This window comes from Hemibagrus wyckioides, linkage group LG03 (genome assembly GCF_019097595.1).
Source record: "Hemibagrus wyckioides isolate EC202008001 linkage group LG03, SWU_Hwy_1.0, whole genome shotgun sequence".
NCBI lineage: Eukaryota > Metazoa > Chordata > Actinopteri > Siluriformes > Bagridae > Hemibagrus > Hemibagrus wyckioides.
Genome location: NC_080712.1, coordinates 13,674,894 through 13,700,182, shown reverse-complemented (window position 1 = coordinate 13,700,182; position 25,289 = coordinate 13,674,894). Strand labels below are relative to the sequence as shown.

General features: G+C 37.6%; 1 protein-coding gene and 2 non-coding genes across 6 annotated transcripts in view; 1 reads left to right on the top strand and 2 right to left on the bottom strand.

The window, feature by feature from the left end:
- Window positions 1-25,289, bottom strand: part of LOC131351237 (cilia- and flagella-associated protein 46) — a 60,180-nt gene that overhangs the window by 33,255 nt on the left and 1,636 nt on the right. For 3 of the 4 annotated variants that reach the window (XR_009204353.1, XM_058386561.1, XM_058386562.1), the window contains exons 3-30: window positions 24,024-24,155; window positions 23,778-23,842; window positions 22,257-22,421; window positions 22,031-22,154; window positions 21,723-21,811; window positions 17,492-17,638; window positions 17,281-17,380; window positions 17,058-17,156; window positions 15,821-16,011; window positions 15,460-15,688; window positions 15,139-15,259; window positions 14,512-14,638; window positions 13,391-13,506; window positions 12,934-13,013; window positions 10,913-11,037; window positions 9,344-9,556; window positions 9,042-9,255; window positions 6,550-6,693; window positions 6,273-6,383; window positions 5,971-6,152; window positions 4,717-4,848; window positions 4,325-4,490; window positions 3,884-3,956; window positions 3,110-3,251; window positions 1,729-1,912; window positions 1,204-1,366; window positions 783-1,006; window positions 431-571 (exon numbers count right to left, since the gene is read on the bottom strand). Coding sequence is in view for 3 of the 4 variants with exons in the window: in XM_058386561.1 (XP_058242544.1) it covers window positions 431-571; window positions 783-1,006; window positions 1,204-1,366; window positions 1,729-1,912; window positions 3,110-3,251; window positions 3,884-3,956; window positions 4,325-4,490; window positions 4,717-4,848; window positions 5,971-6,152; window positions 6,273-6,383; window positions 6,550-6,693; window positions 9,042-9,255; window positions 9,344-9,556; window positions 10,913-11,037; window positions 12,934-13,013; window positions 13,391-13,506; window positions 14,512-14,638; window positions 15,139-15,259; window positions 15,460-15,688; window positions 15,821-16,011; window positions 17,058-17,156; window positions 17,281-17,380; window positions 17,492-17,638; window positions 21,723-21,811; window positions 22,031-22,154; window positions 22,257-22,421; window positions 23,778-23,842; window positions 24,024-24,155 (3,999 nt within the window). In the remaining variant the exon portion in view is untranslated. Of the gene's footprint in view, window positions 1-430; window positions 572-782; window positions 1,007-1,203; window positions 1,367-1,728; window positions 1,913-3,109; window positions 3,252-3,883; window positions 3,957-4,324; window positions 4,491-4,716; window positions 4,849-5,970; window positions 6,153-6,272; window positions 6,384-6,549; window positions 6,694-9,041; window positions 9,256-9,343; window positions 9,557-10,912; window positions 11,038-12,933; window positions 13,014-13,390; window positions 13,507-14,511; window positions 14,639-15,138; window positions 15,260-15,459; window positions 15,689-15,820; window positions 16,012-17,057; window positions 17,157-17,280; window positions 17,381-17,491; window positions 17,639-18,808; window positions 18,919-21,722; window positions 21,812-22,030; window positions 22,155-22,256; window positions 22,422-23,777; window positions 23,843-24,023; window positions 24,156-25,289 lie in introns of those variants that run through there. The other variant, XM_058386563.1, reaches the window with a different exon arrangement.
- On the top strand, window positions 3,689-3,759 carry trnag-gcc (transfer RNA glycine (anticodon GCC)). Its single transcript has one exon. It is a non-coding gene; the product is annotated as a tRNA-Gly (tRNA).
- Window positions 5,142-5,212, bottom strand: trnag-gcc (transfer RNA glycine (anticodon GCC)). The gene has a single exon. It is a non-coding gene; the product is annotated as a tRNA-Gly (tRNA).

The window sequence follows — 25,289 nt, the reverse complement described above, 5'->3', positions numbered from 1 at the left end:
ATTATGTGCTGGAATAATTTTGTGTGTTGCTTTGCACCGTTTCTGCGTTCCAGTACTTTTGAATGTTTATTTATTTTTGCAAATCCTGTCCTTCTGCCACAGTTTACTCTGTTACTTCTTTGTTGTGTTTTCCTGTTGGTATTCACTGGCTGTTTGCCCTGTTTTATTAAAGTCTCCCTGCACTTGCATCCATTCCCTCCAAGTTTGTTTTTGTGACACGTGCATTGTGCACATGCTGGAACCATATTGCGCCAGTTCCAAGTTCCATGTAAGTCAGTTAAAATGAGTGGAAAGTGTAATGTTATAGCATACAAAAACAATCAAAAACAATGGTGTGCAATGAACTTTGTGACAACAGTTTGAAGAACTAAACATGGGTGTGATGGTCAGTTGTCCACATACTTTTGGCTATATAGTGTACATGTCAAACCTCTTTAGACTTTGAGTTTTTTTCTTTCTCTTTCTCTTTCTCCTTGTCTTTTCTAGGGCTATCTGCTAACACAGGCTGAGATAGACCATCACTATTCTTTAACACATCTTTGATGACTTCCTGAGCCTTTTCCATGGACACCTGCATAAAAGAAATTAATTGAAATGTTTTTCAATTTTAAGCATTTTGCAATCTTGGAAGGAATATTATCTTCAAAAACAATTCTTACTTCAGATTTATACTGTATTTGTACCAAATACTGTCTGCAAAATACATTTCATTTATTCAGTTGAAATGTAAAATTAATTTCTCCCATATTTTTGGCCTAAAAGGTACAAGCTGAATCACAAACCTGCCAGATCTTTACAACATACTGATAAGCTTGAAGCAGGTACTGCTGGTGCTTGGCAGATACTCTGCACTCCATGAGAGCCAGTAATGTATGTGCTTGCACCAGAATATCTAGAGTGCGCACATCATTCAGCTCAGTTTGAGTCAGCACAGACGTTGGAGCCTGTGTACTCAGCTGAGACGAACTGCTGACTGGGACAACTGCATCTGCCTGACCAGGGTTCCCTAACAGAAGAAAACAGCAGTGTAGATCATCTGAAAATATACCCTGTAGCGAGGATTATATACACACACATGCACCAAATACATAGAAACTGTTTAAACATGTTACAATCGTATTGTGATAAATATATAAAATACATCGCATACAAAATGACATTCACAACATGTATATTGTCTGCATATGTTATTGGTTGGGTTACCATGGTTACTGTCATTCTGACTAGTGTCCAAACCAGAGGAGAGCAGAATGTCTATGGCCAACTGGGTCTGTAGCTGTGCATCAGTCACGGGGAAATTATTACAGTACAGCCACTCTGCAAATTCCAGCAGTAAATTCACCTTCTGCCACTGACTACCAGCACTCTGAAAACAGACAGCACAACAATCAGTACTGATAACAGATGATATTACTAGCTTATCCAAAGAAGCTTAAGGTAACACAGCCCACCACGCTTGCACATCTGCTAATTATGCACAGTAGAATTAAATATCCAGCAGGTGGCACCACATAAAAGCACATGTGCTACATGCAAGTTCTTCAAACTAGTGTTTCTGCATTACATTGCTGGTGATTTTAGTGTTACCACTACTTAGAATCAACACAGATAATAGGCTTTTCAACAATTTAACCATTTAAGTGCCTGGAATTCTTCTCTATACATCTCTAAACTATAGAGGTAGGTAGATTGTGCATACTATATTACAACACCTTCTTAATTTCTTACTTGTAATTTATTGATTGCGTTCTGATAACAGTGCATTTTTTGCTGTGTGTCTCTGGTAGACAGAGCCACGTGATGCCACATCATAGCACAGGCCACTTCTCCATACTCTGTAAACTTGTGCATGTCCAGATCAATGCTGTCCCCTAGCTGAGCCTTCACCAGCACCCTCTGCTTATAGAGAGCACTGCACACACAAACAACAAAAATAATGCACAGACACAAATCACTTCCTGACTTAATTGAGGTGTTAGAAGCAGAAGAAAAAGTTTCAACCTTTTTAAATGACAAAGGACTACATAAACTGAAGAAAACTACACAAGGTTACGTATATAAACCAGTTCCCTGAGAAGGGAATGAGAAGCTGCATCATGGCTAAGGGTATGGGAATGCGTCATTGAGAAAGATGTGTCTGAAGCTCTGTGTAATCTAGTGTGCAGGAATCTCCAAAAGAGTGCCGTCTAGAAGGGAGACTAGGTCCGCGAACTAAACTCGAGTGGGCCAACAAGGAGCCACTAGAAGAAGGTGGACTCGATCGTGGTGCTAGGACTTCTGGAAGCAGAGGTACCGGAGGAAAGTCACACTGGCAGAGCTGTACCAAAGCATTCAGGCCCATAGTGAAACCGGTGAGAAAGGGAATACCACTGCATACAGTGGACATACAGTCAACTCGTTGGAGGTGAACAAGTCCTCTTCCACCTGGCTGAAAATATTCGAAACACGCTTCACCACCTGCAGGCGGAGACGCCACAGCACCTGCCTCAACAGGAAGTCTACCCTGGGCTGAAAATCGTTGTAAGTGAAAGAAACCTGGTACCTGCCCAGAGCAGAATCTGCTGCATCAACCTGAACAGAGGGCATGAACACAAACCGTCCTGATGATTGATATAGGAAAATACCGTGGTGCTGTCTGTGCACACTAACACATGGGAGCCCCTTTGGTGTGGGAGAAAGTGTTTCAACACTAGAAACACAGCCCTCATCTCCAGGCAATTTATGTGCCATGTGAGATAAGGAGGTTTCTCTGAGAAGTACAAAGCACACACTTCACTGGGTTGAACTTAAGGCCTAGAGACCTCATATCCGAGCCATTAAATTGGGCACACAGAGCTTCAGACACAGCTTCCTCAATGAAGCATTCCCATAGCTTCAGCCATGATGCAGCAACAAGTTCCCTCAAAAGGAAACTGAGTTTACTTTCTGTTTAAAAATATGATGTAAACAATAATATAAAAACAAATATAATGGCAAATTTATATCATACATTATATAGTGTACTGTTGGGCTATATAGCTTTAATTGTATCTCTACTAATACACTGGATATGAAACACGTGTATAGTGTGTTCCTGTGACAAGCATTTGCCCTGGCCAGATAAACTCACAGTCTGTGAGGGCTGCGGGGCATCTCTCTGATGGCCTGATCCAAGACCTGCAGGCCACTCCTCAAATTACCATTGTCTACATGGATTTGGAACATCACATTGTACATGGCTGCTCTCACAGCTAGGTCATCTTCAGCTGTACCTAAGGATGGGGAGTATGTGTGTGTTTATATATATATATATATATATATATATATATATATATATATATATATACAGTGTGTGTGTGTGTGTGTGTTTTTTGTGGTGGGAACAGTACAGATATAAGATCCAGTATCTAAATGAACAAAGTGAAACCAAAGGTTAAAGTTATGCCTTACTAGCAACATCATAATCCAGTAATCAAGAAAACTGTATTAACAAAATGTGTACAGGTTCATTATACAGGTTCAGAGTATACACACAAGTGAGTATGAATGGCCAGGATAGCATGAGTGGCAGGCACAGGGTTGAAGTAAGGACAATAGAAACAAAAGACAAAAAACTTTCTTTGCTCGCCAAGTGCTCAAAGCCTGTTAGCTCCTCCCACATTCCTGTCATTCTTCAAAGTGCATGCCTGCCGATGGTGCCTCAACGTCTGCATTGGTGGTTCAGTGGTAGAATTCTCGCCTGCCACGCGGGAGGCCCGGGTTCGATTCCCGGCCAATGCAAATATAGTCTTTTCCTTTATGTTGAAGACTTTATGATACCACATACATATTTGCCTTAGGATTTAGTAGTTTACACACATATTTCAGCTATTGTTCATGTTTATACGTTGTAACTGGGACTTACTGTTAGAGTCCTGTGCTAAAGTTGCAGGTCCTGATCGTGTTTCCTTCTGAGCATTCACTGCTCCATTTCTTACCTGCCAAAAGAGTTAATGTGACTATATGGTCACCTGCAAATCATTGTTATACAGTGCAACAGACTCAATCATTTTATCTTTTCTATACTTTAATGAACAGAAAATATGCTTTCCTTTCATTCTGCATAATATAAGCTTGTATGCCGTCACATGTACAAATCACTACTTCTAAATGCTAAACGTAAACTAAATTACAATTATAAGTGAATATCTGATCTCTGGGGACAAAAAAGCTATATGCTCAAAGTTCAAAAATATTAATTGGGTAGGTAAGCTCACCAATGTTACTATAGAATTAATTTTACAATACCACAACAATATGTTAATATAAACTTAAGAGATACACATGAGACAGCTTAAGTGCTTACACTGGCTGGTTGAGGGTAGGTGCAGGATAGGGCCTTCACAATAAGCTCCAGTGGTTTTCGGAGCTGCTGTCTCTGCTCAGGAGTGTCCAAGAGCGGGAGGCAGGAGTTCCAGTAATGCCTTGCTACAGTCCCACAGAGAGGCCAGCTACCAGCCTGCTCAGCATAGCTACATGATGATGAAACATGTTATTCTTCCCATAAATTTAAATACTAGTGCACAATAATGAGTTTAAGATGTTATTTTATTGATGATGGCTGTCTGAATGACATAATTGTCTATAGCATTTTAAATACATTTATAATGTATCAAAAAAAAAAGCTATAGTATAATGCTCCCCAAACTTTAAACTTTAATGTTGAGTTGAACAGCAAGATAGTATTAACAGACTGACCTGATGCTAGTCTGAAGCATGGCAAGAGCCTCTGTGTATTTGGCATTATGGCCACAGCAATTACGAAGCATAGTCAAGCCTCTGAAACATGCAGCACTACTCAGCATCTCCTGCACTGCTTTCACACTGTACCTAGACACATACAAAAACAAAATGAATGCATGAAAACTCAATGTAGCATAAGCAGATTATGTTACTGCGAGTATCAAAATCTATGCATTTATACATTTATAGTGGCATTCTTCTTGTCAGTGCACTTACTGAAAGATTATGTAAAAGAAAGGCTGCAACGAATTTCAGATAAATATTTCCTTTTGTTCACTTTCACTATTAAAGTGAAAAAATATCAGTGTGAATGAATATGTGTAGTTTTAAATCGGTTTGTATAGAGTTCAAGGTTTAAAACGAAAAGGAAAACAAGGATTTGCATTGGCCGGGAATCGAACCCGGGCCTCCCGCGTGGCAGGCGAGAATTCTACCACTGAACCACCAATGCTGACCTGAATGCACAATGTCGCGTATGTCACTTTAAACAGGAAGTACAAGCTGTGCTTGCCACATCAACAGAGGAACAGGGGAGGGGCTGAGAGGCTTGCTACGCTATGTAAGCAGAGGAAACCACACACTACAGCCCCTTTCCTTACGTTTTTCCTTGTATTCATGACACTCAAGTTTATAGCAGTGCTACGTAGTTACAGCCAACAACACTGTCTGGAATAAAACATGAATAATCAACGCCAGAACAATGCCTACAGACAAAAAACAAGGCTGTATATGGCAGTACATGCTAAGTACATGGGCTCTGTAAATAACAATGCCAGTTATTTAAATGCAAAGTGTGCTGAAGCCTCTGGGAGAAACAAAGAAGACAAGGCAGTGTTTAGCTTATTTAGTTTAGCCAATCCGCTGGTATGCTTTTGTGAGATGGGAGGAAATCAAAGAAGACAAAAAATATACAGACACAGGGGTTCTCCCATAAAACAAAACTCCTACTGGATATTCTAGAGCTGTTAGGGGGCAGTGCTGTCCATTGTAAATTTATAACTTGTTCATGAAATGTGGTGCAACACCACATATTATGAAAAATATATGAAAAAGAATTCATCAAATAGCTGTAAGCTTCATCCTTAAAAAAATTACTGGTCCCTTCTGAACAGTTTTTAAGTGCTGTGTAAGTATAAAACTGAGCCTTCTCAATGTGCATATTCTCCCTCCTGTCTTCTGGAAAAACAGTGTTTGGGTAAATGTACTCACAGGTTACACACTGAGGTTTTTGCCTTATGGATAGCATTCTGACCCAGCTGAAGTGCATCCTGGGTGCAAGTCATAACAAGGTCATGATCAGCGCTCCGATGGGCAAAGTGAGCAAGCTGAGACCATGCATATAGCTCAACCACAGGATCAGACCATTTACAGTTAGATGCTATTTGCACGAGCTGTCAGAGAATGAAAAGCAGAAAAAGGAAACAAATGACAAAGAAGAGATAAATGAGAAAAATCAAAGTATTTGACAAAATCATGTTTTCCTTTTTTATATACAGCATAGGAGAATTTACCGTAGTAAGGCTTGGCACAGAGAACTCCATCGGTCCATGGTTACTATTACACCGCAGCATCTCCACTCCAACCAGTACACGTGACATGGCTTGCATTGCCTCATTTTTACACTGAGAGAATCATGCATGCATTTAATGACCATAGTGAGATTAAAAAAATCAGATTAAATTTGCCTTAATGGCTTTTGTAAGTATTTATTTTTTATATAAAAGATTACAGTAATTTAGAGGTTAGCACAGATTTATTGTGAATGCCGTCAAAGACACTACCACATACCTCATCATCAATATCGAGGTTCTGTCCAATCTGCTGTTGCATCAGGTATTTGGCATTTACCCATGTACTGAGAAGCTGCTTTCGCACCACAATGGGGACCGTCTCATTGTTTCCATTGGAGAGATGCAGAGCATAGTCACACATCTTCAGCACAGAAATGACAAACATTGTGTAAAGTACTTCTATTTGGCCTAATAAAAGGCTTAATATCATTACACATTCATAGCACACAACAGACAGGTTGGCAATGTTAGGTGATGCAAAAACCATGAGATGTTAACTGTAAAACATGGGAAACACAAACTTGTAGATATATTTCAAAAGATTTGCAAGGGATAAACAGGTTTTTATGAATATTAAAACAATTCTCCAAAACTGTGTAGAATGACTGCTGTTTATTACAGAATGCAAATGGAAACGATAACATATTGTAGAAATGTAGCTTGTGGTATCATGAACTTTGAGTTAACATGGTTAGGTTTGTAATTTCAATAAGAAATTCCTGTGTATAACAAAGTCCTTTAGCCTTTCATAATCCCAGCTAATTAAGATTTCATTAGGTCCATATAATCACATTTTAATAAGAACTGAATAAAGCCCAACTTAATTAGATATTTAGTATAGGTTCTGAATATCTTCTTGATCTGCTTGGTTGAATTTGCTGTAACTGATTGAGTCTGAAAACAAAATACTAAATATGGAGTCTCAGAGCAGGTCAGTCTTCACACATAGCAAAAAGAAGCACAAGGAAGCGTCCTCTGTGGTGTATAAATCTAAAAAAGTCTCGGCTGAAGCACAACTCAGCATGCCTTGCTCCAGGGACCTAAATTCAGACAACTGATCCAAGATACTTACAGGACCAGTCTTCTAGTTGAGCTTCGGCCATACTGTCAGCACTAATGAAACTATAGGGAATTAGAGATTTGTGCATACATTGTAACTGCTGCTGCAAATATTTATGTTTACAGCATTTGGCAGATGCCCTTAACCAGGGCAATGCGCAAAAGTGCTTTGAAGACTCTATCAATGCTGGTTCAATAGGTCACAGACTAAATATACTTTGAGCCCAAAACTGTTATGAGATAATACTGCACACATATACATATATATTTAAAAAAAAAAAAAAAAAACAGGTAGGTCTTCACTAGTTGTTTGAAGACAGCCAGTGACTCTTATCAGAAGACATCAATGGGAAGTCCATTCCACACCCTAGGTGCCAAAACGTGGAAGAGTCTTGATGCATTCTACCCTGAGAGACAGTAGGTGCGTTTACATGGACACTTTTTAATCAGATCGGACTGAATTCAATTAGATTGACGAATCCGATCGCAGCGATTACATGAACGCGGTATAAAGTAATTGTTATTTACGATTGTTATGCGCGTTTACGACACATGATTAGAATCGGGTTAGATCTTTTGACATGCGCACAGTCCATGAAAACAGGATTCCCGCCGTTTTGCTTAGCGCCCGCCATTTTACCTACAACAACATCCGTACGTCATACATCATTCTTGCGTCATTGCACATGCGCAGAACTTTCCAGGAACATATTCCATCCGATTAAGTGTTTACATGTCCTCTCGATCGGACTAAAAATGGTTTAAACCACCACTTACCATCCGATTGAAATTTTAATCGGATGTGACAAATTCCATCCAATTGACGTGTTAACATGACACTTTTTTAATCTGATTGTGCTTCTAGTCCTGTTACGATCGGATTACAAGTGTCCATGTAAACGCACCTAGTGATACCAGTCGAGCAGTGCTAGAAGGTCTGAAGATCTGATGGAGCATGGTGCAGTGCAGGAAACATCATGAGCTTTGAGGTAAGAGGATGCTGTTCAGTTTTTGGCTTTGTAGGCCGGCATCAGAGTTTTAAATCTGATGCATACAGCTACCGGAAGCCAGTAGAAGGAGTGCAGCAGTGGGGTGGTGTGAGGAGGTCAGGCAAATATTTAAGGTTTAGGGTTAGGCAGTTAGATACTAGCCAGAAAGCAGTAAACTGCTTTATCCTCTTTAGAGCTCAGAAAAGAACAATCTCACTGACATTTAATCAGCTAAGTATTGATTGCTTCTAGTCCTTTATAAACACCTATTACAGTTCCATAGTTATAGTTCTATAGCTGCATTTGGTTTAAAATGCACAGTGAAGAAATAGTAAGAGCAAAGCCTGAAGTCAATATCTGGAAACTGTGGAAGTTGCTATTCATGCCAGCAAAATTCTTTATAAAGTAAAAGATAGTCAGTATGGGATGTGAATGTTTATGATGGGATTATCTAGACTTTAGAGATAAATTCCAATAAATCTACTGAATGTGGGATTTGTATAGGTCACATCCTTTCTAACAGGGCTGAACAGAGCTGTGTGTGTGTGTTGAATGTGTGTTATCCCGGTACAATACCTTGTGAAGGCTGTAAATTTAAATAATGTAAAATTGCTGGTAAAAATCAAAGATTTTGAGTGTGTAAACACTAACAATGTATCACCTGCAGAGCCTTCTTAATGTCATGTACACCAGCTGCCTCCAGTGCAACAGCCTGAGTGGAGACTGATTTCTCCATTCCTTTCTTTGCATTTTTCTTAGTCTTGTCAGCCTGAGGCTGCTTTTCCTTATGACTTGTATGTCCAGATGTCCTACACCAAGGCTGGATAATACCCTGTGCGACAGTATCACACAGCAGGACAAGCAGCACCACTTCCCTAAGGCAACAAATTCAATGCAATCAACTGACTGTACGTTTTCAGGAAAGAAATTATTATAAGATTCACCCCTCAATGGAAGCCTCACCCCTCATGGCCTGTCTGTCTGAGTAGCTCCACCAATTGGCTGAATGTTTGTACAAGCTTGTCTTGACCCTCTGTGGCAAGAACGTGGTTATTATAGTTCCACAGGTAAACAGCAGCATTAACCACCAGCCACGGCTCCTGCAGCTCTGCCCCGAGTTCTGCACCTCGCAAGAAACTAGTTGTTGCATAGACTGACATCTCTTGAATCCAGTCACTGTGGACTCAAAAAGTGAGAAAGAAAACAAAGACAGAAAAAGAACAGGGGGGATATAGATACTGACTGGAACACAAAATCCTGTAGTTTTCACAGCTCATACATGCCAAAAGAGTTGAGAAAGCATAGTATAATGCAAATAGTCTGTAATAGGAGCTTGACGGTACTGAATATTCAAGTAACCTCCTTCTTTGTCACGTTGACAGGTTTGTTTGTGGGCTTTGTTTTGTAAGTGTGAGCAAGAGCCTGTTTGGGACTGCTGTCCCCTTTGGATTGAAACTGAAAATACCATTAAATGCATGCTGTGGTGTAGGATAGGGCACACCAGCTTCCCTTCTTAGATTTCGATTTGAGCGTGAAATAGACTGAACACGTAACATGATGAGATAGCTATGTGAACAGAGATGCTTGTGAAGCTGCACAAATTTTATATGTTTAAATATTATTAAACGTTATCATATTCCATTAACAACGAAAGTTGTGCATTTGTGAATATTACACTCACTGTCCACTTTATTTGGAAATTCAGTACACCTACACTTTCATGCAGTTATCTAATCAACCGATCACACTCTCATGGGTCAAGAGATTCATTAATGTTCACATCAAATACAGAATGAAAAATCTAATTTTTCTTTAGAGAAAAAATAAATATCTCTGTGACCTTACCCATTACATTGTAGTGGGTACCTGATCTGCTTTGATTTTCACATCAGTCTCTAGAGTGTACACAGAATGTTTTGAAAAACGTAAAATACTGTGTGAAGGGTCTTCAGGCTGTAACACCTTGTTGATGAGAATTTCCAGACTGGTCTGGGGTGACACAGAGTCTATAGTAGCTAAAATAAGCAGCAGAAATAAGCAACACTGAACACACAACACATCAAACCTTGAGGCGGATTAGTTGCAACAGCAGAAGACCACATAAGCTTCCGTCCTTGCAAGCTGAGGATAACATTTTTTTTACCCATTCTTATGGTCGATGTGAACATAAACTGAAGCTCTTCTATCTGTATAAGTTTATGCATGGTGCTGCCTCCCCAATTTTCAGTACGTGTGATTACGAGTGTGATATTGCATTTCTACAGTTCTATTAAAAAGAATTAATATTAAAAACAATATATCCAAATAGTTTGTTTATTTTTGCTCCATCAGTGGAAAGTTTCCAAAAAAGCAACAGCTGCACTGAGCAGAGTTACTGCCTGTAGAGTAGTAACAATTTCAATGTAATGAACTATTATTAATTGGAATTTTATTTAGCACACACAGACGAGTGATAAACAGTCCATTGCTGTTATACCGAATATCAGCACTAGGCCAAGTTTAACCCTTTGATGTAATATTATTTGTGTGTACCTGTAAAGAGTCCACTGAGGGTCATTCTCAGTGTGGGTATCCAGTGTGGGTACGCCTCTCTTAACAGGTGGGACAGGAGAGTCATTGAGTTCTACTCCCTCAGAGCGGAGTTTATGAATAGTTGCCTAAGACACACAAAACAACGTACTTAAAACAAGTGGCAAAGAGCATTTATTTTACAACTGTGGAACTACGGTGATCATAACAGATGTTTATTGTTTTAGGTAAAGAGAAATCTACGAATACGAAAATCTACACGATCTACAAATAACAAATTGGAGATCGGAAAAAAAAAAACAGAAAAAGTAGATATAGTTTACAAATGAAATTCTTACCGCTAATTGGACGAGACATCTGTCACAAGATATACAAGAAGTAGGAAATTGTGTATCTAACTTTATTTCTTGTACATGTGTGCAACTTTAATAATTTTTTTTCAAACTTTAAATCTTATAAAGAAAATAACAAACATATATATTTATCTTAATAAGAAAATGGAAGTCATTCAACACTACTTTGAGGAAGGACGTTTATATGCCGTGATTTTGGATATACTGATGGTGTATCACGGCATAAAGATTAAAGTTTCCGATGTCTAAAAACATACCTAAAGGAAACAGGTATGTTTGGAAGACCTATTCCAGATTAAATGATGTAGGGAGCGTTATAAGAGCAGAGCTGCGTTCATATTCACACAAATCAGCTTTCTACTGCTGCAGCCAGCTGTACTTCTTGTATATCTTGAGTGACAGATGTCTCTTCCAATCAGCGGTAAGAATTCCATTCACAAACTATACTTACCTTTTCCGTTCTGTCTAAATTGTCATTGTGTTTTCGGTTTTATTTTGTTTTCTGATCTATTTTCTTTCTGGATTTGTTATTGTGTTTTTGGATTTCTTATTTTGTTTTCTAATTTTGTTATTTTGTTCTGCACGTCTTGCCCACCGTAGAAATCAGATATGGCAGATATGGTGGGTTCAGATATGGATGAAAATCATGTGTTATAATAACATAAACATTCAGATCCAACACAGTGAAGCCCTGAAATACCCGAAGCATTACTATTGACAGTAAAATTGACTGTAACCTATGCTTTGGTTTCTACATGAGCTGGTAATAGGGAGCTGCAGTGACTGTGGGCTGTACTCGAACACAAAGTGACAAAGCATCAAAGTGAAGTGAGTGAATAAGAGATGGGAATTCAATCCCTGCACTTCCAACACCTGGCATCTTCATCAAATTAGTAGAATGCCTTTTGATAATACCATCCTCTCAGAAAACAAAAGAAACATTTTGACAGAGAACAAAAAGAAACTGCTCTCTCTTTTTGTTAAGGTTGTTGCTTTTCTTTTTTCTCTTTTCATTCCCTTAAATGTCTCAAGAGACTTGATTGCAGACCGAAGCCCAGGGGTCCTAGACAGTGTTAATAATGTCGCCCCACACTCATGCCAGCTCATTCTTTAGTTCAGACTTTTACTGATTTATATCTGAAGACACTACACACAGTAATAACAGGATTAACTTGGTCTTAGTTATAAAAGTTTGTCATAATCTCATTTTAATTCTGAAAATGTCTGCAGCCTAGGTACCAAAAAAAAAATCATTGTGTCTTCAGCAGCCTTAGATGACTTGGAAGCAGGCCGGTGTGCTAAGGGGACTGATCTTGATTATAACATTAGCACAGTGAAGTAATAACAGTGGCAAAAAGGTGAAATATCTGGTGATTGGACTGATTCAGAAACAAGCTGTTAGCCATTTGTCTCAATTGCAAATTGAGATATACAGATCATATGATGCAAGTGATAAACATTTTGGAATGTAAGTTCCACTAAGTCCATTGTACATGGAACTTATATGTTGTGCTGTGTGTAGCTGAAGTGTACAAAGGCTACACAAAGGCAACTGCAAATGTATGCATTCTGGTTTACTACCACTCATAGACGGAAAGATTTGTGTGAATTATGTAAAACATGAACATTACTGGCAAAGATACGTTCTCAAGTTCTGAGTGTCTGTTTTACCTCAGCATTGATAAAGTGGACCTCAGCCAGTAGACGCAGCAGCTCTCGCTCTCCACTCTCTTCCTTGTACATTTGTTTACCTTAGGTCATAAGAATGCACACACACACACACACACACACACAAACACACACAATAGATATGTACATAATACATACATATAAAATCCAGGCGCCCCTTTTAGTTGCAACCATCTATGCATTCCAGCTCATTTTAATCTGTCTGCAGTAACAATTAATGAATAATGCACAGTGTACTGTAATGATTGCCATTAATCAATTAGCCCTGGAGGGTGCAATATAAAGGATGTCTTTAAGTGTATAAATTTAAAATGTTTTCCATATAGATCACTCAATAGATCGAGTATTAATCCATTTGAATATACTAGTGACAGAGACCAGTGAAGACCCATAATGATTCCATTAGAAAACATATTTAGATTAATGTAAACACTCTTACACTTGACTGTCCATCTCCCATCATCATAAAGCAGACAGAATCGGCAAGCTGCCCTGCATACATCCCACAATTCCTCTTTCCTTGCAGCCTTGACTAGGGACACCCACAGTCTCATCCTGCCATGGAGAATTGCAGAAATACAAGAGAAGACTATATCAACACTGGAGGCAAGTAACAGGGTGTTTTTATCTTTTTTTTCCCAGTGATAACACACAGCCCATTAAAGAGCACCATACACACACACATTTACAAACTCAGTCACCCCTAGGAGCAATTTAAAGTAGCCAATCCACCCACCGATATTTTAGATTTTGGGGACATGGTACAAAATTTTAGAACCCAGATGAAGACATATCACATGTAAAACACTAGCCAAAACAATTATAGTATTTAAGCACACTGAATATTGCTTGAATAAGCTAATGCATATGTACACTCTGTAGATGTATTTTTGACTATCCACGTGACTTTTTAACATACCATAGAAATGAGCACTTCAATTATTTTTAGCTAAAGTTGAATACAGGAACAACAGTGAGTTATCATTAGTGTGTTATTGTTAGGCATGGGCTTTCAAAATTCTCACAGCACACTCACGCACAGCAATCTTGATTTTCATGTGAACTACGCACTGAAAAGTCAAAATGGAAATCATTTACCTCTTCTTTTCAGTTACCTTCTGAGTTTTTTTTCCTCACTAGGTTTTATAATATATTTTTTTCAATTTACAAAAAAAGTTTTATTATAGTCTTAGTGTCTGTTAAATATAATAACCTATCGATAAACATGCATACATTTAGTTAGACAGCTAGGTTGGGTTACATAAATAATTAGTGCTCTCTTGACCAAGCTACTTTTTAATGGCACGTTCTCTCTCTCCCTCTTTCTGTGTAGAACTTATTCTGGTGCTGGCCCTCCTAATGAGCTCCTCATGGATTCCTGTAAATCAGACAGTGCTGCCTTACATGTCCTCACCACATAATCCTTGAAACCTTTTTCAACGTTCCTGTGAGGTTTTAAGTTAAGAACACAGATTCAACTACAAGTCAAATTTCACAGTGACATCTGATATCTTGGGAGCAAATCTGCAAGGAAACAGATAAGCTCAGATATACCTATACCTCTCTCTGTCATTTGTGTCTCCCTCCGGCCTGGCAAGATGACATTCTACTTTTTGTACACAGGTCCTGTAGTGCCTGGCTTTAGCAGCAAGTTGTTCCACATTGTCCTGTAGTCTGCTACCCGACACTGAATATCAAACATGAAAAAGAAAACAAAAAATTGCGTAGAAGCCAAATTGTAAAAAAGAAAGATGTTAAACCTCATAATCTAAAAACCACAGCAAAATAACAAATAAAGGTATGAGGATGCGCTGTTAATGAAAAATAATCAACGATGAGGTGATGCCCCAGAGCATGGCCCTATACTATATTATATAATTTCTTTGTCATGTACTAGTTCTGTTTTCAAATTTTGCTTATGTGCTTGCAAACTTCAGCCTACTCAATATTCACACTGTGTACTATCACTGTCAGACACAGGAACAGGATGAGGAAAGATCAATCAGAGGTATCCATTTGCCACAGAGCTGTAAGATGTAGGTTGGATGTGGAGAAAAAAATGCCCATAGCAATATGAGTGGTGCATATAAGCATTTGTAAAGTGCTTGTTAACTGCCATGTCGACTACCACCCACAGACATTCCAATGCCAAAACATCAAAAGATTAACATAATGAAACAATAATACCTTTAGCTGTGCTGTCTGCATCCAGGACCATCTGGAAAGTTTCAGGTGCCAAAGCAATACCAGCACTAACCAGTGTGTGGCGCCATTTCTTTGCTGGCTCATTACCCAGCCGCTCTTTTGTCTTCAAATGCAAAAAAATACAATTAAAACAAAAAAAAAAAAGCAAACAAACCAATAAATAAAATCCCTAAAAGTACAATAGTGAAAATTCTAGCACCAATTATATTGTTTGGTCATTACTGTTGAATGTATATACACTGAAACTCATCGGGTTACACAAGGCTTTATAAATAAAATTGTGCAGTATGCAAGTAATCAGACCTGTTGAATGAGCGTGGCTGCTTGGTCTTCTCTGCGTGTGGGAGTTCTGTAAAGATTGCCGCGCAGCTGAATCAGGTGAAGAGAGAAGGACAGACGCTGTTGTAACTGGCCCCTCTCATCCAGGACCAGGGCTGCTTGGAGGTGCCGTGCTGCAGGCTCTAACCTCTCTGCTTCCTCCTCTATAGCAGCCAGCTCAGCATGGATCTGACACCGCATGTCCAGCAACATGCTGGACACACACACACATTTAACAAGTACTGAACATTTTATCTAATAATTTTAATATATAGGCCAATGATAAAAACAGTGTAATAGAATTTTAAAAAGTGTATTAACATAACAAATACACACACACACAAACCTATTCATGTTTTCTAGGGCTTGTGAAAGGGTGAGTAGAGGGCTTTTAAGGTTCTTCCGGAGATTATGTTGGAGCAGAGGTAAGCAGCTGTTCCACAGAGCAGCACACACACTCTGTGTCACCTCAGCATCTCCCTCTCTCACTGCCCTGAGGAGCAATGCTTCTAAACGGCTTACTACACGTAACTGGGCCTGAGAACAGAAAGTACATCTAGGCTGAACACTACACAGAGTTGGTTAAATAGAGAGAGTTAATAATAAAAATAATACAGATTATCTCATTGTGTGTATGTACATATCATTTTAGTCCAAAAATAAAACATGTAATACTGCACATACGTGTAAAACATGCATGTAAAAACATATAATGCTACAGAGTGTTTCTTTGTTTAGTATTTTTGTTCTGAGTCATTCCCTGTTTTTCACTTTTACTGTCATTATTTGTCTCCCCCATGGTCCCCAATTACTCTCACCTGTTTGTATACTTAAACCCTTGTGATTCTCTCTTTGGTGCAAATTATTGTGTTTAACCACCTGACTGTGCCAAGCCATGTTTACTGCTCCTGTGCTCACGGTTCTGGTTACGTGACTTTGCAAGTTTCCTGGTATTCATACAGTGCCCTAGCACAGTTTACTCTTTTTGCAACTAGCCTGCTTTTGACCTTAATCTTGCCTGCTGTTATTTGTCTGCCTGCTCCTTCATACTCTATACAATTTAACCCCCATAAGCCTATGCAATCTCACATTTTTGTTTAGATATAAAATATATTCCGTTTTACAAGAGTTTTATGCCCATATATGCATGCATATTAAATGTCAGAAAAAAAAGATTTTTCTGGATATTATACCCTGCTGCTTATAGTGTGTTTAAGTATGAGTTTGAGTTAGGCTTGCAAACTAATCTCAGTCAGTCTGGTCACATGATGAAAGTGCATCTATAGGGGATGCAGGGATTAAAAAAACATTGGAAAGTAGGTAGTGATGTGGGAAGGAAAGAGGGTCAAGGAAAGAGGGAAGGATTCTGGTGTTATCTAAATTTACTGGACCAGCCTTGAGCAGAGTGCACAGTAAAACATACCTATGATTCAGTTATATATCAGTCTTTCCAAGCATGGTTTGCATATATAAACACATTTTCCACTGGAACACCACAGAAGTTTATCATTAAGCCACAATGTAACACCACATGAAGCTAATTAACTCACCGGTTTATACTATATAGAATAAAATACTAGTACCTCCACACTGCTTTTGGTGTAGTCCTCAATGTTGCCATTCTGTTTATTAAGGGCCAGTTCACACTCAACACACTCCACCATGATACGCTGCCAAACAGCCTGCAGTGAAAAGAAAACCCATGCACTTTCTTTTTTATATCTTGTTAACTACTTTATTGAAACCACATGCAATGAGTAACTATTTAGGGAAATTACAAGAATAAGGAGCAGTCAGTCCACTCACAATCTCATCAATGGTCTTTAGCATCTTTATACATTCCTCCGCCATGAACTGTGCTTTCAAATGTAGAGACAGGAAGGCCAACTCCAAAAGGAGCTCAATCCTGCCATAAAAGGTATTGATCACAGATACAGCCTAAACATACTGTTTACATGTATAAATTGTATAAATATGTTTACATTAATCATGAATAGTCATTGTATAACTGATTTACCTGCCAGGCAATGATATTTGAGGACTGTGATCTGGGTCAGGACTAAAACTATTAGAGGCAGATGATTGGGTTTGGGATGAATCAGTCAGCAAGAAAAAAATCTCCCTCAGTTCATCAGACTCCTTTCTGCCTTCATTCACGGCGGTACTGGATAAGCAGAGATTAAATTACATTAGATTAAATTACAAATTAAAATATACGCACAAGCTGCAGAGGTGTACAACAGGTAGCTAGTTCTCACCAATGTGCATAGAACACTAAAGTAACCACAGATAAAATATTTAAATTTGGTAATGGTAGCTTCCATTGTAGTACAACAAATTTTAGTTAGATAAACCTGAGAAGTAATAATAACACTGAATAACCCCTTCCTTACAGAAATCTGTAACATGAATTGTTTTTGAATTCATTGTCTGAAAGAGTACATTATGACTCCATGTAATCTTTATATCCAGATGATTTACAATCCAAACAGGCGTGTGTGTTCTGTACAGGAACATTTGATTCATGTTTTGCTTCATGTGGAAAAAAAAAAAAAAGATTATATAGGAGAATAGAGTTGATGTTACAGATTCTGATCTACTTTAAAGAACTATGAGATTGGATCAGTGATCAAACTCACAATTTGAGGCAGATACAGAACGTGGTTTTACCTTAGTAAAGGTCAGAATTTTAGTCAAACATTTAACTAGGATGTAAAAAAAATGGTTTAAAAACAGCAGGACTAAAATTTGGAAACTTGGACAAAAGAAGTTATTGCATATGGGTAATCCCGGATCATGGCTTTATGGTAACATCAAAAATGAAATAAAGGCCTCATATTTTTTGGTTTACTAATGAACAATGTGTGCATTTTGTTTTTGTTTTTTTCAATCAGTACAGTCTGCCTATTTCAGCCAAATATGAGTTAATAAACTAAGCAAACTTTAGTGTGCTCTCTCTAGAATGCACGTGCACACTGAGTGATCAGATAAACACGCACGAGCTCTAACATGAGGCCTTCACGTGCTAACTGCGTGGTTGACCCAGTGCGCATGCCCAAAAGAAAACGCGCAGCTATACATTAAATAAATACAAATAAATGCAAAATATATATAATAAATGCAAAATATAAATAAATATGCAATATCATAAAAGTCATACAAACACACTACGTTCTTTTATCCTTATATTTGTTAACTATAAATGTAAATAAACGTACATAACCGTTACAACCTGTTACAACCATACTGGCACCAAATGCATAGCCGCATGTATCATAACATTTCCATATTATGCATTAATATAGTCAAACAACAATGAAGCAGTCGTACTCACTTAATTTGCACGCACAATATAAAGATAAGTAAAATAACCAACCGCTAAATATCTTAGTATTTTCAAAACATGTCTGAACACAGAACAGTACTCTCAGAACCGCGCGTTCTGATTGGTCAGTCTAGTCAAGTCCAATAAAAGGCACCACATCCCCGTTAAACATAATTATCTCATCTGAAATTGATTCATGCTGTTTTAGCCAATTTATGACCCTACCACTGGTGAAATAGAGATTAATCAGACTAAACTATGTTTTTCCAGTCTTCAGCTGCCAATAAAGTTCTGTATACTGTACAATAACGTATTATATGCCATTACTATGCTGCTTGTATACTATGCTTGTGAATTTTCCTTTGGGATGAATAAAGTATCTATCTATCTATCTATCTATCTATCTATCTATCTATCTATCTTATCCAAAGCGTATATTTATAGTAGTATTTAAATTTGTTCATTCCATATTCTGCTGCAATGTCTGGAGCTGCACTCAAGAATTTCACTCACTTCACGTGTGGTGATGGTGATGTGACAATAAAGTGATTAGATTAGATTTTTGTGAGCCAGTGCCCACTGCAGTCCCTGTTCTGTTTTGAGAGAACCATTCTGAGACAATTTTCTGCTCACCACAAGTAGTCTTTCTGTTAGCTCAAACCCTTCAGCAGAGTCTCTAATCGGCAAGTTCACATAACTGCTGTTCATTAGATGATTTTCATTTATAGCATCATACTGAGTAAACAAGAGATTGTTGTCCATTGCACCAACAATCATGCCACAACATTCTGATGGTTGAAGTGAAGTGCTGTCACACAACTGGCTGATTAGATAACTGCATGAATGCATAAAAATTCATAAAAATGCTAAGTGAGTGCATGATCCTATCTCTCACTTTTCTTGGTGATGCATGCACACACACACACACACATACACATTGTTACATATCATCAGGCTTTTGATAATTATTGAGGCCAAGTAGTTTGACACCATTATTGTGACAATATGAGACAAATTCTAGGACAACTTCTTAAAAATGTTTGGCATATTATGCAAATAAGCAAAAAAAATATCTAAGTGGATGGAGCTAAATTATTCTTGAGGCTTTTTTGCTTATTAGCCCTTTCAGACCTGAATTATGTTCCAATGATGAAAAAAATAAAAGAATATTATTTTCCTACCTGGAATACACCTAAAAACAAGAGTCAGAAAAAAAAATTAAAATATAAAATTTTTATAATTGCTTTTTAAAATGTCCACTGCAATGGACGATGGTTAATAACAGACGTAAAATAATGCCATTTGAACAGAATTTGTTGGTTTGTTTTTTTTAATTTCTGGAGCATAAACTTGAAACTTAAGGTAAAAATGCTATTGCAAGATGTCAGGCTTTTTATGTGATTACTTACAAACAATCATATTTAACAATCAAACAATAATATTTAACAGGTAACCCAGGAGAACAAGTGGTCGCCAGCTGATTACTCATATAATTGTTGTAAAAATAAAAATTTTTAAAAATTTTTTAAACTCTTAAAAGTTTTAAAACTAAACCTTATGTTGCACTACTACATTTGTAACTGCAGTTAAGGAATTCTGGTCTATTTTTGATCATCTTTTTTTCATTTTCATGTCTCAACAACAACCTCTTGCCCTATTAGTGGTACTGCCTCATCCCTGACATCCCCTATATTGGATAATAAAAATTACTTATATATCTATACCCTGCTGAACAAACATTTTTCATCTCATTATACAATATATTTAATGCAGCATTTGTCTGAACATGCTGTGATTGCTAAGCAAAATTGTATCTCACCTATCTTGCTCTTTTGTCTCATCATCTCCTGAATCCAAGCAGTTATAATCAGATGGTTTATCAGAGGTTCATCAGTATTTGAGGTATACTCTAATTAATTTACTGTATAGTAAATTAATATTAGCTATTTAAAAATGACAAACATATTTTCAGATCATTTTAGCTATAAAATATGTCCACAAATGTCCCAACCATGCCATCCTAGTACAAAACAATGATATTCCTTATGATTACTCTTAAGACCTGATGTCCACTGAGATGGACATTAAACTTTAAAAAAAATCCTGTGCTCTACAACTTTGAATTGTTTTCAAATTGACTTTAAATATTATCACTTGATACTGTTAAAATTATAAACAGTGCAAATTGATAAAGCTACCATGGACATAAAATATCATTTTAAAGGTGAAAAGTGTGCTAACTCCTCCTCTTGTTCAGTAGGTGAGCCATGGCTGTGTTGTGTGAGTCATGAAGCTTGCCCATATTAAGTTAGGGGTTGGACACAGGGTCTGAAAGGGTTAGGAATGAGCTGCAAAAAAATCCACTATAGGATATTTAAGTATTAGAGTTATGAGCCAAAGTGTAAACTAATTCACTATTGCATCACCATTTGGCTAAATAGTTTTGTCTCTCTTGCCTGAGTAGAAGGAAGGAATACCATGTCCTACCTAGTTTCATGTCTTTAAAATCTACAGTTTGGTCTGTATGATCACTTTTAGTAAAGAAAAACAAGAAGAAGAAGAAGAAGAAGAAGAAAAACAAAAACAACCCTAACTAAAACAATACAGCATAATTCATGCACATCACCATTTTGCCTTAAGGCAAATTTCACTACAGAAGATGTGTAAATACAACTACAGCTTTTGAGGGCATCCCTACACGAAAGTGAAAAACAATGCAAGACTCATAGAAATATAATTTAAACAGACGAACAATAACAAGCACAAATGAGATCTGTCCCTACAGATTCATCAAACAGAATGCTATATAAGATAGAAATATCTACCTTAATATCAGAGGCATATAATACACACTTTTTGTATTCATAACAGTTACAACCAAGGGAAAAAAAAACAATGAATGCAGTGGAATCAGTCAACTCACTTTTTAAGCTTCTGCAGTTTATAGATGGCAAGTAATTTTGGACTTGCTTTAGGTAAAATCATGGAGACGTCTATAAGATCATGGTGAACCTGTGAATCATGTCAAACAAAATATCAGCACATAATAGCGATTATAACATCTGCAACACACCTGAATGGACACAGTGAAAAATATAGGATGAAAAAGGAAATAATACAGGTCTCGTTTGGGAGCATATTACTGTGACCAATACAGTCAGGGGTGCTCAGCTGTGTGGGCAGAATGTAATAAACAGTGCAATTGACCAGCGGGGAGAACAAATGATTTACCTGTATGGAGAAAATTCGGGGATACAGATCGGGTGTGTGCTGCTCTATAAAATCAGAGGTGACCTTTGAAAAATCAGCAGCATCGTTCTTTTTACCAGCATCCACCAGGCACTCCACAAGGAGTCTGAACATAAAAACAAGGTATTTGTAAAGGGAGCCTCAATACATGCCACTAAGATTGCTCAGCAAAAAAAACTAATGATAAAACATCTAAAGCTCATATTACATCATCAGTTCAGCCCGCCAGGTATAGTCAGGTTCGACTACTTCCTCCAGAGCACTGAGCACCTGTGTGAGGGAGGAGACCAAGTACTGCCGCCAGCCAGGCCGCAGGAAAGCTCGCACTGTCTGAAGGTACAGAACAGAAGCATTGTAGACTAGAAAATGGTATCTGCATGAGTGAGGGGGAGGGGAGAAGAGAGAGAGAGAGAAAGAAAGAAAGAAAGAAAGAAAGAAAGAAAGAAAGAAAGAAAGAAAGAGTTAATTGTGCAACATTAAAAACGACAAAGGCAGCATTTTCGATCTGCTCTGGGACACTGACCTATGTGTTTTTGATGGAGATTACAAAGTTTTAAAAACTTCTGTGAGTGGCTCTGTATCAGTGCATCTGATGAATACTGTAATTGTAAACTTATATTTTTAATGCAAAAAAAAAAAGGGAATTTGTTGTGCTGAGTGTTTGAGAGAATGGAACAGAGGAAGAAGAGATGGTAAAGCATGTATGGGGGTAAAATATTCAGGGCGCGTTGTCTGAAAACATGGCCGAGTGAGAAGCACTTTGAACACTTTCTAGCAGTTAAGATTATCTTAACACAGCAGTGCTTTGGGGAAACTGAGCCTAGTTTAATTATTCAGTGCTGCTGCTCTCTCATGAGTGCTGCTGTCTGATTTCTCAGTACATCTCAATTTACACCATGCTCTGTCCACGGATCAAAGACGTCGCAAAAGGCAAATGGACGTCAGCCTTGCAATGATGCCCAAAAGCTTAGGCAGCTTAGTGACCAGTTTCCATTGAAATCAAAGCAATTATTATGGGTACAAAGGAGAATCATCAAACCGAAAGGGCAGTTGAAGACTCTATTCGAGAGCTAATTTAACCGCTAGGGGTCTAATGTCTGCATCTCAATTTTATTTGGAAAAAAAACACACCTTGAGAAAAGAATCTGTGACCTACAACTCATTTTATTCTCTCATATAACACATTAAACTTGGGGTTGCCTATTTGTATTATTGCAGTATATGTAGTTAAAAAATGATTACATAGATATTGCAGACTATCAATGTGATGTGCAGGAAAAATGGTTGTGGCATTAGAATAGATCATATCAAACCTATTTTTCTTTAAGTGTACCTCATCCTTCACTAACCACTGAAGGCTCACTCCAGATTATAACACATTGTGTGTTATAACATTGTAATGGGATTATGTGTTATGATGTTACTCTGGCTGATTATTAGACTTTTTAGCTTTTTTTTTTTTTAAATATAATATATTTAATTTATCTTGGCTATTACAGGGTTTGGAGCAGGCTGTTTATTTTTTCGCCTTTCTAAGATGATGTCCAAAAATAACTAACCTTGCTACTTTTGAGATCAGACAGGATAGCAGTTTTTTTGTGATACACTACTGGAGAAATGGCACATTATTTCGTCTCACTCTTAAGCAATTAATTTAAACTTGATTATTAAAATAAAGCAAAGAGATGGAAAAGTACCGTTCCATTCTCCTGCTACCTACGCAGCCTACCTCGGCTTGTCTTTAGATATTTCTATAGCCTTCAAATAGTATGCCACAGCTCTCTCCATGTCCTCCTGGAAATAGAACACAGAGAAACGAGAATGTTGCTTCTATATAATATAACAATCTATGGTGCCTAAGCATGCACTAAGAAAAACTACACCCTCATGATCTATGACGCATATGCTCCTTATATAATGTTACCCATAAGTGTCTATAAGGCCTCTAATGAATCCAGGAAGCATGGATACTTACCACAGAGGCAATAGTGCATGGTGAGTTCATCTGAGCCTGGCAGAAGTATGCACGGCATAGAAACTGATTAGGTGGGGGTTTGCTCTCAAAGTACATCATTAGGCAGTCCTCTGTGATCTCCTTACATCCCAGCTGAAACGGCAACACACACAAACACAACCAAATACACTCAGCGAGTCCAGATGATGAATATTTCACACAACCCTACATTAAAATGTCCCTTGAGCATGTGATTTATGATAGTGGGAGAGAAATATAGCATATTATATGTATATGAATGTATACTGTATGTGCTTTTAGATTTTAAGGCTTTAACAGCAATTATGCTTTGTTTTGATATATTAAAATAGTTTGTTCTCTTATTATCAGTGATCAGTAGGTTCCTGTAAGAGATCTCTTACAGTAACAGATTATAGTTTATGTCTGCAAAATTGTATGATCACTTATTTTTTATTAAAAAGTCAGAAAAGGTATGATGTCTGTGAGCTACAGCTTATTTTTATTCTCTTTTATGATACTGAGAAGTTCTCTATTGGTTCTGTGTATTATTACAATACTTGTTGCCATGGTAGGATAATTGGTACAATAAAATCACAGCACAATTTAGAAAAGGCGTGTGACCAATCATCTTTGCCTGTTTTATCACTCCAAAGCACACCATGATCCTGTTGTCATTTTCTGCCTGGTTGGGAGTACTGCATTATTGCAGTAGAGATCTGCACTTAATTCAAAACTTCTCCATTGCAGATTAAAGATGTTTCAGCCATTTTGCAGATAAAGAGCTCCAGTGTCTCAGAGTACAAGTCTTTGGTGCTTCACAATTATCAAACAAATCTCTTTCAAACTGAGAGCTGCAGCACACACATTCAGAGAAAGCATGTCTGTATAACACAGCAGTTACAGATAAGACAGCGTATGAAAAAGTATAAAAAAATTTCATAACGGGAAAATCATAAAGGGAAAAAAATGTTTGCACATAAACCACATACCAGAACTCACTTTCTGTTATGAACATCTTGCCTGAGTGTACCAAATATGCGTAATAACAATATTTGATAACACTACATGTGCTTATTTGATTTTGCTGGCTCAATTTGACATGTAAAGTGGATGAAGTCATGTTTAATATATATGGAGAATAATTTCATGCTTTTATTTATTTAATAGATAGGTAATACTCACTCTGTTCATTTCTGTATCTTTCACATTGTTTTCAGCAACTTTTATTTTGGGTTCATGTCAGCGAGTGATTCTTAATTTTCTAAA